This window comes from Citrus clementina, unplaced genomic scaffold, assembly GCF_000493195.1.
Source record: "Citrus clementina cultivar Clemenules unplaced genomic scaffold, Citrus_clementina_v1.0 scaffold_5, whole genome shotgun sequence".
Taxonomy (NCBI): Eukaryota; Viridiplantae; Streptophyta; class Magnoliopsida; order Sapindales; family Rutaceae; genus Citrus; species Citrus x clementina.
Window position 1 is genome coordinate 33,184,601 of NW_006262201.1, and position 19,747 is coordinate 33,204,347.

Sequence of the window (19,747 nt, forward strand, 5' to 3'; positions counted from 1 at the left end):
AGATAATGTGAACCAAAGCTTGATCTATTTGGACAGGAAAGTTTGGTTGGCTAGTGTGTATTTGTCTGAGGGCACTTGTGGTTAGTTTAATTATTTTTCTGACTACCCTAAGTCTTATTCGAAATAGTTGAAACAGATCATAAGTTACAATGAAAAATGATCTTGAGGCATTATCTTTTGAATAACTCAGAATATATTTACTATTAATACATACACAAATTACATGATATTGGCAATGCTTCTATTGAAGTCGTAGAATCTACACGTATGCTCACTTGGTAAACATTCAGGTGTAATGATGTGAGATGAATATACTCTGTCAATGCTAATATATTCACTCTCTTTACTATTTTACCACTGATGAAACTTTACCTTTCCTATCACATTCCTTCTAACTTTGACCATGTCAATCAATCAATTGCTTTGAACGGAATATGACCACATTTAAACGATTAAATAGTTTGGTAAAAATGTTCCTTTTTATGCATCGCACATTGTTTGATCATTAAAAAACTTAATTGTTGTGGGTGTAGTGGAATTATCTCTTGCTTAAAACAAAATGAAGTGTTACTGGGTCACACTCTTCATGTCATTTTTCCATAGTAGAAGGAAAGACATTGATTGCATTGTGTTCCTTATATCAAGATCCACAGACACTGTATGTATCTACGAGATACGCACAGACACACACACAGACGCACGAGCGCGTGATAGCGTACTGTTTGGTGTATTTCGATATGCATCAACTTGCCCTGTGGACCATTATGCTTAGATGAATAATTATTTTATGGAGATCAAAGCTGCTTAATTTTGGATTGTGTAGTAAGTGCACATTGCAATTTGCATCATTGTTGCACTTGCTTACAATGACTGCTGGAGGTCACATGGATAACCCATAATCCTCTGGCCTTTTGTCCTGGTGAATGGGTGCACCCATTGCAGTTCAATACCAGTTTCCGAAGCATTGGTCGGCGATTGCTGAGAATTAATGCGGTGTGACCTGATTATGAAGTTCGATACCATGATTCCATGGTCGGAGTCCATGGAAACAACATTTATTCCAAAGACATCTTACCAGGAAAAACCATCAAATAGTTATGCACTGATATATTTAGTTAGTCCCAGTTCCTTGAGGCTTTCAAAATCGTACTTTAAAAAGAAAACCATCTCATGTTCCTGCTTTAATTGGTATGGTTTGTGCAAAACTTTTAAGGTTTTCAGCTCTTGTCTCTTGTACTGTCTCATTTTATGTATCATGTTCTCATGGGGAGACAAATTTAGTGGGAGCTTCTTCCATACCTCTTTGTATCAGTTGCAGCTCAGCATTCATGAAGAGTGAAAACAGAAGATAGTTGAGAAGTGGTCCCCCCTTGTGCTCACAGAAACCCTAGGTTGCATCCTGATACCTTGTCTGACAGATATTTTAATTTTATTTATTATACGATTTCACCAATCATCTTTCGATAAGAAAGTTTAGCCAATCCATTTGCTTGTAATAAACTAAAAGCATGCTTGAACATTTTCATTGGACTTTCACGATAAATCATGTTATGTAAAGCCACAAGATGGTGGTCCCAAATTCTAGGGTTTAGGAAAGCTCTAAATTAAGCTCATAGTTTCAGCCTCTAAGATTATTCTTGTTCATTTTTTCACATTCTGTCTGGTTGAACAGTTGACCTGTTTGCAAATAAACCTCAGAGGTTGTGTGCGAAAAAACTTGGACGGAAGAATGGATGAATTATTGAGATCTTTTTTTTCCCATTTTTTTCTTTTGTTTTACATGGGATGGGATTAATGAGAGCTTAATTGACTATGTAAACTGTGATCTTTGTTTCTTTCTTTGATCTTCGCAATTCATCCATCTTTTTTTTCTGGCTCCTCCTGGTGATGGTTCACTTAAAATAATCTCTGGTTATAGAAACTGTAGGATTATACTAATATAATTGAATGTCTTTTAGACGAATAAATTTCTTCATTTTACCCAAAAAAGAAACTTGATATGGAAAGCGGGAATATTGTTACAACTTACAAGCTAGCAGATACAACGAACAGTGAAATTGTTGAACACAAGATCTCTACATAAACTTTGTACGGGTTGATTGCGAAAAACAATATATTCTTAACAACTGCGGTGGTTCTCATGAAGCACATGTTATGTAGGAACTGTGCCAACTGTGCATGAGCTGAAGTAACTTGAAAAATCTCAGAGAATCAGTTTCCTCTTAAATTAAGACTTGAGAAGAGAATGAAAAAGTATATGTTGGACAAGAATCATAAAAGATAATTGACTGCTAGGATTTCATGGGTGAATTAACCATTCTGCATATCGAAGCTGCTTCATAAATGTTGACAGAAAGGAGATATTCCAATTCGATATCTTACAAGTCTAGCACATTATCGAAAGAAGTGAAGTTCGTCTTGTTAAAACACTATACAAAAACTCTGATTCTCTTAAAAATCACAAACCAGCAGCTGTTTCAACTGCAGTACAAAATAAACAACTGCTGACATATCAGCTCATTATTTTACAAAAGTTAAACTCGCATCCGCGGACCGTTGAGAAAAAAAGGTAAAAGAGAGAAGAAAATACAAAGAGAGTAGCCATTAAGTGCAAGGAGAGAGATACAAAGTTACCTTCGAGAACGGAAACTTTTACAAAATCTTTCCGCAATCAGCATGAACAGCATGTTGTTCAAGGAGGGTTTGTCAGAGAGCTTTTGCCCTTCTTAAGAGCTCTAAGCTCTGAAGGAGCACTTGAAGTTTCATCAATTTGCTGCACAGACGTCGTCTGTTTACTAGTTTTATGGCTTGATGATTCTTTTGCTTTTTCTTCGTTGCTGCTTGTAGCAGTTACTTTACTTTGGTTCTTGGCTCTCTCTCTTTCAGCTTCCCTATATTTATGCAAGTATCTCACTATAGCCTCAGTATAGTTATCAAACCCTAGAGTACTGAGAGCCCAACAGATATCGTCTCCGTTAACCGTCTTTCGATTCTCCTTGTGACACTTGTCAGATGCCTCACCAGTTACAAAACTTATAAACTCCGTTGCACATTCTTGCATTGTTTGTTTGGCTTCTTTAGAAATCTTTGCTCTCGGTGGTAGGATTTGCTTCATTATTTTACCCACGTTGGCAATTGGCAGTAGCTTATCTTGCTCTTCAACCATGTCTATATAACTCTTTAACCCGATCTTCTGAAAGACAGACACGTCGCCTTTCAGTCTGCAGACTCGCTTTCTATATAATATATATATATATATATATATATAGATGGGTCTATGCGCGTGTGCATGTATGTATATGATGCCATGCACGCCACATGTCGTGCAATACGAATATACGATGTGGATATACATACATGACATGTCATGATACAATAACGTCGTCACTAGACGGCGAGTTATAGTGTCAAAGGAAGTACTACATATTATGTATGTTGATTAATATTTGACCTGAAAGTTTATGCTATCAATTAGTTATCAAGCCTCCTGTCAAGACAGAAATTATAATATGATCTTGTAATTGGTAAGGCGTCTGACGAAAGTCAAATTATTAATAAGTATATTCATCAAATATATTACTAACTTGACTTCCAACTAACATTTTTGCATTCGTTTAGTTATGAAAGTTAAGATCACAAACTTATAAACTTAATTGTAGGCATACTTATAAGTTTGTGATATTAATTTTTATCAAGATATGAATGCAAAAATGTAAATTCGAAATCAAGTGATTAATAAAAAAAAAATGAGACTAGCATGGCTTTAATTATAATGTCTTGGAGAATGAACATAAAACTTCCCAAAATTAGTTTATTGAAAGCCTTCAGGAATGACCAAACTTTCTAAGTAATTAAATTAATCTAGCAAATGAATAGTTGCTTAAGTGAAGATATCATGCCATCAGCTTACAATCTAGCTAATTCTAGATTTTCGGAATAATTTTGACAAAAATTTAAAGGTTAAAGGTCTCATGAATAATATAATGGGCTCCCACCGTGCACACCAAATCCTTCTTTAACAATATATATACATATTCCGTAAGCTTTTATGCCTAAGATTAAATTAAGATTAAACTTGTTATAATGTTTGTACTAATTCTATTGAGTGGACGATATTAATCCACGTTTTGCTTGTTTAGGATTAATTAACCTATGATTACCTAAAAAGAGGTGAGTATCAACAGTATTAGTGCTTGATTACCTCACATTTAGGCTATTTCTAGGTTTGTCGACTAATTGCTCCATTGCGGCGAAGCCTGCATTATTATCTTTATGAATTAATTTGAATCAGCTATTAGGTATAGTTGGTCAAGTTTTTGTGGATGATAATAGCTTTTATACCATTTGTGAGCCAGCTTGATACAAACTTGCATGCGGGTATATGTGAATCTTTGTTATCTTTTTTTTTTTAACAATCTTGTTGTTGCTTAAAAACAACAATGCCATACATATATGTGTGTGTGTGTGTGTGTGTGTGTGTGAGTGAGTGTGTGCAATGGAATCGTGATCAAATTCTTTTACCAAGACCATTCATTTTTTTTTCCTTCTTTTCCTGTTCTTGTGAACTGATCAATTGAATACGGGAAATGGTTAGTTTATATAATAATCAAAGTTTTAATGGCGGGGTTAGCAATATATGCCTTTTGGTACAATCTTGGAGCAAACTCCAGTACGGATAATTGACAGCCATTCAACCAAACTTACTTTATATACGATACTGCTCTTTTTCTATTTTTTGGATATGTTCATATATAGCTTCTTCATTATGGTTAATGGCTTACCAAATGTACAAGGGTTCTGCCAAAAGAAGGTACTTTTTCTTACTATCTGGCCATTTCATCTTTGTTACACCACCGTTCAATTTTTGTCTACAGAAAGCTTGATTTTAATAGTCTTTCGAGAAGGCAACAGTGCTAATAAACTTGGATTCAACCAAGGATTCTTCTACTTGTTGGGATGCTTCATTGTCCGATACCATGCCCTCTGGCCAAGGACGGAGCTAGCCTAGCTAGGGCAAACGGGGGCAGCCACCCTAACTTGTTCTGAAAAAAAATCCTCCAATTGTATTTTATTTTTTGAGCCTGCCCCCCTAAACTTTGTTGACATATTACCATGAGTTGAAGTTGCTATCACTTAAATTATATTTATTCTTGAATTAATGCTCCTTGTAAACTGGATTTTTGGCTCCGTCTTCGGCAATTTAATTGGATAAGTATTGTTATGTATACTACCACCCACTCTTGCTAGTATTCTTTTCCAAAGATGTTAAAGTCTTTTTGTTTTATGCTACGTCTGATTTTTTTTTTTTTTTAATAACCTTGACATCAATGGATGAATTACAGAGATGAAATGAATCAAACCATTCACAAACGAAGTGACCAAAAAATATATATATATATATACACAAAGAAATACTTTTGCAGAAGGCTATTTGTTCTCATGTTGTGGACACGTGGGCTCCAATATTTCACTAAAGCACTTCTAAAGTAACTTTCTTTATTGGCCAGTCCAAAGATTTTCTTGCAATAGAAACTGGGTTTTCATTTCTTTATAGATATAACGTTGGCTTATCTTTTAACCTAAATGAAAAGGAGTCTTCAAAGAAGTATTATTAATTTTAAAGGTTTTATTATTGACCCATATCTAGGGTTTTGCAACTTTTTTAGCAAGCTAGCTAGGGTTCCAATAGCACATATGCCTAAAAAATGTATTAAACGCACAAATTGATATGGGCACTGCAAACTTACAAACGGATACTCGAAAAACCAAATTGATTTGAAGAAGTTGGGAAAATATCTGGATCCATTACTGTTAGATACACTCTACTTAATTTGTTTTATTGCTATAAGATTCCTTTTCTTGATTCTTTTCCTTACCTAAAAATGTGTGTTCTATGATCTAGTTTTAGTACTAAAAAATTTTTTTTGACGTTTATATTTCTTTTCTTTTTTTTTTCTATATTGATCGTGTTTAGGGCCGGGCCTAACAGTTTAGAAGCGTTAGATGAACTTTTTTTATGAATGCCTTTTTATCTTTAAAAAAAAGATATCTTTAATATCTTTAAATAATATCTCAAAAATTTAACTGTCTTTAATAATATTTTAAATTTCAACAATAACAACAAGATAAAAAAAGAATAATATGAATATATCTATTTATTTTTTTAAAATGACATTAAATAAGTTCGCCGAATTTATTAAATATGATTCAATTATCAACATTTATGTTGTTTAAATCACAATCTTAATAGCTAATTCAAGCCATATATCAATACAATGAATAAAAAATATAATAAATTTAAAATAAGAGTTATGATAATTTAAAATAAAATAATTAGAATGATAATACATACAAAGTTGACTACTTGAGATGAATATAATAGTCAGATGTCAAATAACGGCAATGAACTTTATAGAGAAGATTAGAAGAATTTTTTTTGTAAATACGAGAGCAAAAAAATTTTTAATTGAGTATCTTTAATTCAATATCTATTAGTTTTGAAGTTTGAAATAAAGTTAATAGAATACTAAAAGTTTTAAAATCTAACATTAATAATTTTAATAGAGTTACTATTTTTAGAAAGGGAAAGTATTAACTTTTTGTTATTGCAATTATTAACAAAATAAAGTTTCAAAGGGTTAAAAATTGCTATTATACCGTAAAAAACATATTTTTATAAAAAAATTACTTTTAAGATAAAGATTATCAAATATACAGATAATCATGAATGGGAGTAATAATGGGAAGATACCTTAAAATTAGATTTACCCTAAATATATACATAACTTTAGAAAAATAGAATATTAGAATAATAATTATTATTATTACTGTATCAGTAAATAGATACCCAAAATTTGTGGTCTTCTTAAATATGAGGATGACTGCCTAGTTTGCTTAACGCTAAAGCTGCCCTATTAAAGTTTGAAATTCACCTTTAATTAAGTTTTCTTTTTTCTTTTTTTCCCTCTCCTTTTTACATAGTTTCCTATACCCTATGTGGTGGGTTCGAGCTTGCTTTGCATAACATCATTCTTCTTGTCCAACTAGTGTTGGAGATAGTTATTGAGTTATAAATTTAGAAAAATTAAAATATTTTACTTGACAAAAAATATGTGTACCTTCATTTATCATCATTGGCGAGATTGGTATACTTTTAAAGCATTAATATATTTCTTTTGAAGAATTTTTTTTAACACGTGTACGTTATTCTATAATCATCTGCAATTATTTATTCATATAAATGCTTTAGATGATGAGACAGTTTTGATCCATTTTTAAAATGCATTATGAAGCCAGTAAAAGTAAAGTGTGTTAATTAGCTCTGCAAGTTAAATATATTAAATGGCTGATATTCCTTTTGTATGATTTGAAGGGTATAAAATGCATTCTCTTTTTCTTCCTTCAGCTTTGGAATTTGATTCTCATACAAAATTACAGATGCGTATTATAAAAGATATTTAGGCTGATTATTTTTAGATAACAGTAAACAGAAAGGATTGCTATTGAAACCAAGAAAATATTGGCCTACCAGCCATCGGCACCAGAATGAATGGAATCATCATTTGTCAAGACTGTTCAGAGTAAGTTCCTTGGCTTAGAAAGGGCCTTTGGTATATGTCGCCATTCCTGGTTCCCCCGACTTTGTTGAATAAGTAGTAGTTATACATCATAATGTTCATAAATTCAATTTAGGATATATAATATGCCCTAATCTCGATCCTATTTGTGACTTGAATTTACCAAAGATTATGAGAATGTAAACTCTCAACCATTTATGCATTGGAGGGACCATGAAGAATTGAAAATTTATAAATGAATATACGAAAAGAACTTAATTGTGTGAATCAAAAAATAAATGTTGCTATTACAAGAATTGCAAATCCTATGCTCTTTCAGAGTCAATGGCATATCAAAATTATAAGAAAGCCCATAGAAACCACAATTGCGGAACACAAAGACCAATTTACTCCAGCTAAATTTGAAGAACAATAATATAACAAGATAAATTGAGTCCTTGTTGTTAACAAATTCTAAAAAGCTAATGACATTGTTTTAGCTCACAGGCTTCCTTTTTCCATTCAGTACAGTTACTGCAACATTTATCCTGCACATATAGAAAATGGAATCATATAAGAACACATATATAGAAATCAAAATCTCCCACACAAATTATTAAACTGAGTTTTTTAATTTTGCATTCTATTTGCTTTTGTATCTGCTTTAGTGAATTAAATTCAGTTCTATGTTACTTCAACTCTTCCACAGGATGGATGGATGCCAGCTCGCTTGCTATTACCATCTTTGCTAGAGGAACCATCTACGTTATTCTTGGCTTTGACGCTTGTAAACATGCTCATAGAGAAACTCTTGCAACACTTGAATATGTGCATCACAATCTGCTTTGTATACAGTCTCTTTTACTACTAGCAGATGATCTCATTAACGAATCCATTTCTGCCTGATAACCAAAAAAATTATGTATGTACTCATATATGAAGACAGAGACACATAATAAGAAATTGAAACTAAACAATAACTATAACATATCATACATTACTCACATAGATTTCCTTAGCCTCTTCGCTGTCCCTGTTCAGTCCATCATTCTTCAATTGGGACTTTCTGAAGCTATCAGTTGGGCTAAATTTAGCACTAAGTTCTTGAAACTGCAAACATAAGAAAATAGTTTGGTTAAAATAAATGAATCAAGTAAAATGTGATAAAATTAAACAAATTACCTATGAGGGTTCCGATATTACACGGCTAGAGCACTGTCAAATCCTAATATAGATTGTCATCAATTCTTAAAATAGATTCTCATTTTCATGATTTCATCATTATTCGTAAATACCCATTTCATATCCTTTAAAGAATTTCGTAATGGCACTTGCAAATTATAAGGAAAACAATAAACCTGACAATTTTATATGTTTTTTTTTTTTTTTTTTGGTTTAAAACGGTGCGTTGAATGTTTTTTGGATGAGCAACTTAAAGCCGTCAGTAAAAGTGTCATTCATTTTCCGACCGAAATTTTGGCTTTACCAAAGACTGCATAACCCATTCTTCGCTCTGTTTTGTCTTCCTTTTCCCTCCATTTCTGTCAACGACCTGTCGTTTATCTTCATTCCGGGTGGAAGACTTGCACGCCACTATCAACTCTGCGTTGAACGACATGTAGTATAAAAATTGCCGCATGGAACTACTCGTCGACCTATAATAAATTAATCTTGACAGGTCTTGAAGCTTTTAAAGAGAACATAATTCAGTGCTCAAATGTAAGCTGAAAATTTGAAAATGACCGGAAAGAAGAATGAAAATATTAAAAGAATTTAACCACGGATTAAGGCCTTGTTCAATGTTCAGCTGTTGTGAAATGAAATCACAAACTGTCAAGTGACTAGTTTTTGAATTGTCCGTCAAAATTAATTACCAAACATGTTAGCTATTGTGTTTTTGAAAATGAGCAGAAACATGGCAGTCCTCAAGTTTTCATCAAGCGAGCAGTGAATCAATGCGAGCAGAAGGTCTTCAATCAAGAACCTTAACACATTTTTAGCTATAAATCAAAACCATGAAAGAAATTCAATATGATCATTTCAATGAACAGGTCAGTGTGTAAGATAGATCCAATATTGCAATTAAGAGTTCATTTTTCTGTTATCACCAATTTTACAGAAATGATTGAATGTACTAAACAAGTATACGGTATCATTTTAGAAAGAAAAGGAAACAACATACATTGTTTGATCATATAGCTCTTGGAGGCTTCTCTAACAGTGCAGAAAGATAGACCTCGTCTTTTGATTTAGGAGAAATAGCCCACTTGTGTTTCTTGTACCTGAACTGCAGAAACATGTACATGTAATCATCGAGATCCTTTTTATTACAAAAAAACCTGTCGATCCATAACAATCCCCCTGGTCTTAGTATCCGATCCCAATCAAACAGGATGAAATCCAATAGCAGCATATCAAGCCAGCCATCCATAAACCCAGTTGTGTGAATCAAGTCCATTGTGTTGTCGAAGAACGGAAGGCGTTGATTCAGTGTCACATACAGAGGAATCAATCCCCTAAGTGCAATCATCTCATTAAATGGAGCCCCAAGGTTCAATGCAGTTGACACAATTGTGACATTTTGTTCTCTCATTCTCGCAGCAAAAGTCCCCGTACCAACACCAAAGTCCAGACCAATCCTTGTCTCTCCAGGCTTGATTGCCAAAATATCACTGATTAGGAAATCCACAGGAACTGACCTATTAGCTACCCATTTGGGCTTTTCTTTATCCATCTCAAAACACCCGGTACATTTTGAGTAACCCCGTTTGGGGTTCTTGCTCGATAAACACTCAAAGTTCCTGCACTGGTAATTGCTCCACCTTACATTTCTACCATCTGGCAATTTCCATAGGGATTCATTGATAGGAAATGGTTTCTGGTAGACTTTTGAAGCCCTTGTCAAGCAACGTCTTCGAGGCAAAGGGTCACAACCGTTAACCATGAGCTTCTGAGCTAGATTCCAATCATCTTTACAATAAGATCCAATGTCATAATCCATGTACTCTTCCAATTCTTTCTTCATCAAAACACAAGCATGCCCTATGGTGTTGCGAATCTTCTCGGCTCCATATATATTAACCTTCCCAACTCTGTTCTTTTTCGGGGTTATATACTTCCGAATTTCCTCTATCACAAAAGTATTGATCAATGGCTCTTCTTTCATCGTGGAGTTTCCAATTCCTTCAGCCTTTGGCAGCCGAATCTGTCTAAGAGCAATGTGAGCGCTGTAGAGAGGCCTAATCACTTCCACCTCCAAAAAATTCTTGTACTCCAATCTTGTAATAGTTTTATCCAAGGCATCTTTCTCCTTCTCCAATTGTTGCACAGTTTTTTCGAGCTTATCTTGCAGGCTTTCCATCCTATTTAGTACTTCCCCAACTCGATCTGACAATGCTCTGATGTCAAATCCATCATACACATCCTTCACACTATAAAAGTGGAGGCATATGTCTTCATTGTGCATGAAAAATCCGGCCGCGTAAAATCTAAAGAGACTTGATATGCTTACAACTATAACAAGGCCTCCTAGAACAAGTTGTAACCAAGCCATTACTCTTGACAATCTAAATTTTGGAAAGCAAGATCTCCTCATACTTAATTAATTAGCAATGAACTATTAAAAAAAAAACTTATTTTCTCTCTTTGTCCCTCAGAGTTTCAACCTGTAAAAGCTCAATTTTGAAAAAAGAAAATTATCTAGTGAGCCAAATTATATTATCTAAATTCACTATAATCAAAATGATGCATATGAAAGCTGACGAAGACTAAAATTCAAGTCTTTAATCAAATTTGTTTGAGACTTGAGCACACAACATGAGCTTGCAGTACTAAATTGCTAATATAATATAAGATTTTCAACATTCCAAACACGAGATTCAATATTCCTGCGATTTTCATACGTTTTCTCATTAACCAAACATGTGGAATAACAGAGCTGGAAATTTTAAATAAATCTATGAATTAAATATATATATATAGACAAAAATTGAAACATACCCAGATGAGAGACCGCCAAAACAAGTGCAAGAACAAATCTGAATCGCTTTTCCATTTGAATATTCAAACAACATGAACCCAACTTTGTCATCCTCAATCTCAAAACCTCTCCAAAACAAATTACAAAAACTCTCTTTTCTTGCACCTTAAAATATACTCCAGTTTTTTCACTCTAAAAACTGACTTAAAATCCAGCTTGTTCAGTTCATTTTAGAGCTGGCGCTTCGTAAAGTTTAAGCTTTACTAGTTTGTCAACTTTGTAAAGTTTATTATGTGATTTAAGTAATCTGTGAACTTGCTTCAGATTCAAGTGGCTTTTAATATGCACGAATCTCGTCAAGCAAGCCTAGAGAAGATCAAATAACTGTTATTTTATATATATTTTTTAAAAAATTGAAGCGTTGACTGTTTAAGTTATGCATTAGGTTCCTTATGAAAATGGCTCAGTTGGGTTTGCGGCTATGGCGGCACTGCGTCAGTTTCGACCGTTGAACGTTTTTTATACGCAAAATACTCGGACGACATGTCACCTTTAGTTTTTAATTTTTTACGACATGACGGTTTATGTTTTTGAAAGATATTTGTGTACAGTTTAAAATTTGACCTTGTTATTATCGAAATTTATCCCATCAATTTTTCAAAGAAGTTGCGCAGTTATTTTTTTTTCTTAATATTTAAAATAGAAAACCCTACTTCTCTCTAATACATTTTTCTTGCAAGTTGCAACACATAGAAATGAAAATAATAATAATAATAATAATAATAATAATAATAATAATAATAGTTGAAACCATTTGACTATTATAAAATCAATTGTGGCAGGTGGAATTTCTTAGCAAGTGATTAATGATTATGCTATATATTCATTATTAGGTAAACAAGTACTAGTCTTCATGACATTTCGATATTAAAAAACAATGCAGTAAATATAATTAGAAAAATCAAATTCGAAAAGACTATACATCTTATTTTATTTTTAAATAAAATAAATTAATAGAATACAAAGGACTTCTTATACGCGAATATATGAATTATACATCATAATGGTCACTTTTTTAATAATAAAAATAATAAAATGATAAATTTGTAGTACAGTGTGCAAGTGAGTTTTATCTTTAAATTATTATTTTTATAGGGTTAATTATCTTAGTTGACATAAGTTTTGACAAATTTAAAAAAGACGATATATTTTTTTAAAAATAGTTGAGCGGGTGATATTCCATTAACTTTTACCGTTAACTTTAATAGAAATAGTAAATTTTTTATAAAATAATTTTTTTTGCCCTTGCAATTAGTTTTAAAATGACATTTTTACCCTACAATTAGTAGTCAAAATGATGTTTCTATCCCTACTCAATTATTTTTAATTTTTTAAATAAAAAATATATTAAAAAATTAAATATAAGTCTAATTAACAAGGCATTTTTTGGTAAAATCAAACAAAATTCTTGAAAACAAATTGTTGAATCAAAGTGATTAATGAACATAAAGAAGCATTAGTCTTATGAATTGTAAAGTATTATATAAATCTAATATTTTTATCTCTTTGACTTTATGAAAAAAAAAAATTTATTTTTTTAAATTTTACTTTGGTTAAAATTTATCAAAATATATGTCATCTAGGGATAATTAACCCCTTTTTTTTGTAATTGAGCGTAGTACACTCACAACAAGCATGTGTGTGTTGTGTTCCACAATTTTTAGCCTTCTCATATTTAATATTATTGATTCCTTTTCAGTTTCAAATAAACTTAGAAACAATACAATTTTTTTGTTATTTCTTCCGAAAAGAAAAAAAAAAGTTTATTTATTATACTTGTTCAATTATCTGCTGATATGAGCTTTATCTTTAAATCATTACGACCAATGGTAAACTGTTATTAAAAAAATTATAAAAAAAGAAATGGAATTTCACTAAATATTATTAATAATAGATATGTGCCACAAAATTTCTAAAAAGAATCCGCAAAAACTTGTATCAACAAAGGTCATAATTTCTCTTACAAACATTATGCCTCTCTTGCAAATTTTAAAGTTTCTTCATACAATATTTAAAGCCTCTCTTGAGGTTTACTTAAAAGAAAAAAAAAAAGAAGAAGAGAAAAACACATTTAAATTGAATCCGCTTTCAATAAATTAAAAAAAAATCATATATTATGTATGATATCACATTTGAATAGTAACTTATACTAATTAATAATTTAATAAAGTTAGAATTGAAAACATATGTATACTAAAATTGTATACTCATTTGCTATTGAAAAGAATATAATTTATACAATTAAGGTCTCATTTACATACAATGCAGGTGCACGGTAACTAAAAATTAGAAGAAAAAAGTTTCATATATCTTTTATTTGATGTAACGAGTGTGACGTTTGCAAAAATAATTTTTACTGAAAATTTATTACAAAATAGGAATCTAACTAATTTATTTATTAACCCGTAGTTATTATTAATATGATTCTTGAAATATTTTTCTTCATCTGATTTTTTTTTTCCCCAAAGACTACATTCTGGCAAAAATAAAATAAAAGAAATAAATAAATAAATCTCATATAGACATACCACACTATTTTCTTTTTTAACTCTATAGCGTTCCCTTTACATTTTGCTAAGCTTCTCTTATTTTTCCCTCTCTATCCCGCAAATTTTCCAAGAAAATAAAGAGCTTTCTTGAGCCAGGTGCCTTCTCTTTCCCTTTCGTGTCCTTGTTTCTTGGCTTCTTTATTCTTTTACATGTTCTGCGTGTTGTATGTTTCGGTGTGAATATTGATGCAAGTATGTAACAAATGTAAGCACCACTGCATAATATGAAAACCCATTTGTCCAAGTTTTGTTTTTAACGTTGGCTGTTCACGTTTCAAGCTCCCAACAATGGAGGTTGGTGATTAGTGGATGGCCAGTCTTGTTTCGCTTTGCAGCATTACGCTTCTATCTTCAATGTGGTTACTCCTCTATGCACTGTTCTTGTTGTTTATGAATTTGTTAATTGTTTATGAGATCACATGCTAATCCTTAAACCTTTATGTTGAGTTTGGTTTAACATAATCAGCGATCGAGTCTGTATGTTCTTTGCAGTACACGATTGATTTCATTTGATTTTGTTTTGTTAGTTTTTGTTGTGACTTTTTGTTTTTTAACGTGTTTAACAGCTTAGAGATCGATTTTTGTGTTAAAATTGATCTTTGGGTTGGTGTATGATAGTCTTGTTACAAGTTGGTTACTTAGGAACTCTCGGCTTTCTATGTGTTTCTTTTCTTGTGTGTGTTTGTCTTCTTTTTCTTTCTTTCTTTTCATATTAGATAATTTGGTGTATGTGTAATTTTTTGGATGATCAGTGTATCTGTGTTCATACATTGGGCATGTTGGTTCGGAGAGGAGGAGTTTGGAATTATGATTTCCAGAGTAGATTATTAATTCTCTTTTCCTGTAGAATTTGGTTTGCAGGTTTCATTTTATAATGATAATGTAGTTGATTTCCAAAATAATTCTGGTTATAGATTATGCAATTTCTCTAATCGGCATGGAAGGCTGGAAAGAAGATTATTCTTCCTTCTAGGTTTTCAGTTTTGGTTTTAGTGCTTCATATTCCCACTGAAGTGCATATATATTCTGGAAATAAAACATCGCAGTCTTACTGACATTTTGCATGTCATTCATGTGTTTGTAGCTCTTTGTCTCTGCATCAATGTTACATTTTTGTTGGCAATCTCACTATTAATTTAGACATTATATCCTTTAGTAGATCATATGTTGTGTCTAAAACAATTTATGTTTGTATTCCTTACTTTTTGCCACTGATGTTATTGTTTATTCTGTTTCGAATTCTATGTTGTTTTGGCAGATGGAATCGGTTCATCTGGGTTATGATACTAATTCTGGTGAAGAAACATCTCTGAAGCAGTTAGTTCCTTCGGATTCAGTTGACATAAATGACTTATTTGGAGATCGGCAGGTGAATCCTCGAATTGGTGATGAATTCCAAGTGGAAATTCCTCCCATGATAACCGGATCCGAGTATATTCAGCTTTTAATGAACCCTACTGATTCAGAGTACATATTTCATGCTTCCCATTCCTTTCTAATGGGTTTGGCCATCCCGATTATGTGGCTACACAATGAACTGAATAATCCAGATGAGTCTGTCAAATATACAAAGCGCAAAAAAATTCGAACTAATACTGGGAAGAAAAGTTCAGAACCAAATTTTTCAGAGTTGAATGATGGAGAGGAAATGAAACCAAAAAACCGTGAAGCAAAGGTTGCAGGGATGACTAACTTAGATCAACTTTCTAAGTGCACAAGCTGTTCTCCAGTTCCTGGTTTTCTCAGGGACCCTTGGAAAGATTCTGAAAAGGATATTTTCCTTCTTGGTTTGTATATTTTTGGGAAGAACTTTTTTCAGATAAAAAGGTTCATCGAGACCAAAGAGATGGGGGATATACTATCATTTTACTATGGGGAGTTTTATAGGTCACCTGCACATCGTAGGTGGACTGATTGCCGAAAACCAAGAAGTAGGAAATGTGTATATGGACGGAAAATTTTTTCTGGGTGGAGGCAGCAAGAGTTGGTGTCTCGTTTGCTTCCCCATATTCCGGAGGAATCTCATAATTCTTTGCTGGAGGTATGCATTACCGTATGTATGAGAAAGTATTTTGTTTCTAGTTAGTGATGATATAAAGATGTATATCCTCAGATATTATTCTGTTTCTTGTTAACTCATATGCAATGATGAAGCTTCACATATTTAGACTGACATAAGTGACCAAACTCTAAATTGCACATCTCAGGGCTTGCAATTAGATTGCTTTGTGTTTGTAAAATGTGTCTTGCATGTGCATAGTTATTTAACTTTTTTTCTTGTGTCTGAAACCATTTTCTTGTCTGCTAGCAGGTTTCCAAGTCATTTGCAGAAGGAAGAACTTCACTAGAAAGTTATGTTTTCTCTTTGCAAGCTGCCGTCGGAGTCCATGCTCTTGTAGAATCTGTAGGAATTGGTAAGGGGAAGCAGGATCTCACAAGCCTTACCATCGAGCCTGTGAAGACCAATCCAGTGTCCTCTGTTTTTCCCACAATGCCGAGTGGCAAAGCTTGCTCCTCACTTACATCTACTGACATAATTAAGTTTTTAACTGGAGACTTCCGGTTAAGCAAAGCTCGGTGCAATGATATCTTCTGGGAAGCTGTTTGGCCCCGTTTGCTTGCAAGAGGATGGCGCTCAGAGCAACCCAGGGATGAGGGATATGTCAGTTCCAAGGATTGTTTGGTGTTTCTTATGCCTGGGGTGAAAAAGTTCTCAAGAAGGAAACTTGTAAAAGGAGACCACTACTTTGATTCAGTAAGTGATATTCTGAAAAAAGTTGCATCTGAACCGAAACTCCTCGAGCTTGAAGCTGAAGAACCTAGAGTCAGCAGGTGCAATGAAGAAGATCAATGGGTTCTAGAAGAATTATCAGATCAGGATAATTCATCCAATCATCGGCCTCATTGTTATCTTAAACCTCTTACTTCTAACTACAAATTGGAGCGTATGAAGTTCATGATTGTAGATTCCAGTTTGGTACAGGGAGCAAAATCATCTAAGGCAAGAGAACTCAGATATTTGCCAGTCCATTTTAATGATACTTACAAACTGAGCTGTCTGCTAAGAACTGATGAAGGGTTTGAGCTTGATGCTGCCAATATGCCTCTGAAAGAAGAGAAGAATATTGGTACTGAGAAACACAGCAAGGATAATTTTTATGATGGTGGTGCAAAAAATATGAAGTTTTTGGTCGTGGATACCAGTTTAGTCAATCAAGGAAAATCATGGAAAGTGAGGACATTGAGAAATTGCCCAGTTGAATCTAAAATTGCTTCTGATATGAGTTTTCTGTCAAGAGTAGACAAAGGGAAATCCTTTAGCAATTCCTTGAATGAGTCTGAGTCAAATGTGGCTGATACAACATTGAGTTCTGAGCCAGATGTAGTTGATGGTGCTGTTTCCAACAAGAAGGCACTTAACTCAGACTCTGGCAACAATGTGGACATCCACCCACATCAGAGGGCCAGTAACTCAGAAGACAGAAAGCCTTCCAACAGGGTGATAAAGCTCCATTTCAGTCGAAGAGCAAAATCTGACAGTACAGGTAATTTAGCTCCTCTTGTTAAACGGAGGAGGCTAACAGCTTGTGCAAAGGCAGAGAGCTGTATCATTGGGTATTTCCAACCAGGCCATGAGTCAAAAGAAGTAGGGCCCTGTTCTGCATTGGACTTGCCTGATGCTGGTTACAATGATATTTCTCAAGTGGGTACTTCACTAGAGAAGATTTCGCCATTGAGTCGTTATTCTGAAGGCAGTCCAGAAGAGGAGGTCAGTCAAAGTATGATGAGTGGCAGTTGTTTTAGCAAGAAAAAATCTCATGGGAAAAATGAGAAACATCAAATCCTGTCCTCAATTGATCTGAATGTTTCCAAGATTCCATCCAACTCTGACAATGGAGAAGTATTGATGATGGATGTGGAAGGCAGCCAAGGCATGAATTCAAATGGTTCACTCGTTACCAAGAGAGAGCTTAATCTTGATGCGGTGAACTCCTCTGATGATGTTAGTACTGCAGCGCAGCAGCCTAACATGAATCCAAGGAGGCAAAGCACTCGAATCCGGCCATTGACTGCTAAAGCATTGGAAGCTCTTGCTTGTGGGTTCTTGAACGTCAAAAAGAAACAGAAAAGCAAAGATTTTAGCACCCGAGAAATCACATTTTCAAATCCTTCCCGCAAGGCACGTAGCAAACTCAAGCCCTCATCCAAACGCGGCACTGCTGGCACAGTGTTTGTGGATTTGAAGCTGGAAAAGGAGTTGAAAAAGACTTCAATTGTCAGTAAAGATATTGTTGGCCGACCTATTGACCAAAATGAAGAGGAGAGTCTCAATGGCTAGTAGGAATCTCTGAAGCTGCTTATTAGCGAGAAGGTTTGATATTTTGGGGATCATTTATCCGTCTTGAAGCTCTATCTTAACTGAGAAGGTCTTGCAGTTTTTACTGCTAACTGAGGAATACAGAGACGCAAAGATCTTAGAAATGCTTTCACCAACCTCTACAGAGGACTACATTCTCTTCAATCACATATTTGTATATTCCCAAAGCCTGTGCAATAGGATTATAGGAGTTTACTGGCATTGACGTTTTGGTCTCTTTTGCCTTTGTTAAAAAATGAAGCATCACATTGCACTGACATATCAGATATTGTGTGTTAGGCAGGATGTTTTGCTAATCCATCTACATGTCTAGTTTGTTTTTGGTCTGGAAAATGAGGCAATGACTTAGAATTATAAAATTTCTGATGAGTTGAGCTCATATTAGAAGTTGTTCCACGTTTTGAAACTTCTTAGACTCTACCAACAGACAAACATGACGGAGATACAAAATTTCAGAGGTTTCGGTGATAATTTGGTGCTTTTACATGCACTTTTACATCAGGTTAAGTTCGGAGCTTAACTACAGAGTGTACTTTATAAAAACTTAGGTGTTGTTTGTTTTTTTAGTCTGAAGTCTGAATTTAATTTTTTTTTTCATACATTTGTTTATTTTAAGTTGTTTATTTTTTTAATTTATCACTTATTTGTTAGATAATTTTATCTGAATAGAAAAAGTAGAAAAAAGTCTACTTTTATCTGAAGTTTGAAGTCTAAATGAAAAATTTCGATTTCAAATCTCAAAAATACCCTTAATAATTCACGTATTTCTAATATTATGTATAAACCTAATATTTTTGTATTATTCTCGAAGTTATTTTTTTAATTGCTTTAAATTTTTATTCACATGATAACTTTAACTAAACTGAAATATTGAACAAATCATATTATGTCCATTGTGATGAATCAAAAATAAAATAACAGTATTGACTTTATAATAAAATTTGATCTTATCATTACATCTTTTATTAAAAAATTAAATTAAGATCAACAATAATAATTTTTTTTTAATGCTATCAAATTAATCAACCTGTGAAAATTATAAATTGTGAAGAATAAATATATGCAGCACTGGATATTTATGTCAAATTATTAGATTTTAAGTTTTTCTCTTCAGATGTTGAAAAAGAAAAAAAAAACACGTTATTCAGACATTTTCATTCAGCCATATTTAGATTTTAACTAAATTTAAACTTGTTCAGATTTAAGATAAAAAAACAAACACAAT

General features: G+C 33.1%; 3 protein-coding genes across 3 annotated transcripts; 1 reads left to right on the top strand and 2 right to left on the bottom strand.

The window, feature by feature from the left end:
• Window positions 1–2,692: 2,692 nt before the first annotated feature.
• On the bottom strand, window positions 2,693–3,166 carry LOC18041437 (nuclear transcription factor Y subunit B-4). Its single transcript, XM_006433320.1, has one exon. It carries the CDS (start codon window positions 3,164–3,166, stop codon window positions 2,693–2,695), a length of 474 nt encoding a protein of 157 aa, XP_006433383.1.
• Window positions 3,167–9,747: 6,581 nt separating this feature from the next.
• On the bottom strand, window positions 9,748–11,151 carry LOC18041510. Its single transcript, XM_006433321.1, has one exon. The coding sequence runs from the start codon at window positions 11,149–11,151 to the stop codon at window positions 9,748–9,750; it is 1,404 nt and encodes a 467-aa protein (XP_006433384.1).
• Window positions 11,152–14,432: 3,281 nt separating this feature from the next.
• On the top strand, window positions 14,433–18,853 carry LOC18041511. The gene is made up of 3 exons (XM_024183823.1): window positions 14,433–14,438; window positions 15,403–16,185; window positions 16,453–18,853. Exons 1-3 carry the CDS (start codon window positions 14,433–14,435, stop codon window positions 18,481–18,483), a joined length of 2,820 nt encoding a protein of 939 aa, XP_024039591.1. The 3' UTR covers window positions 18,484–18,853.
• Window positions 18,854–19,747: the final 894 nt, after the last annotated feature.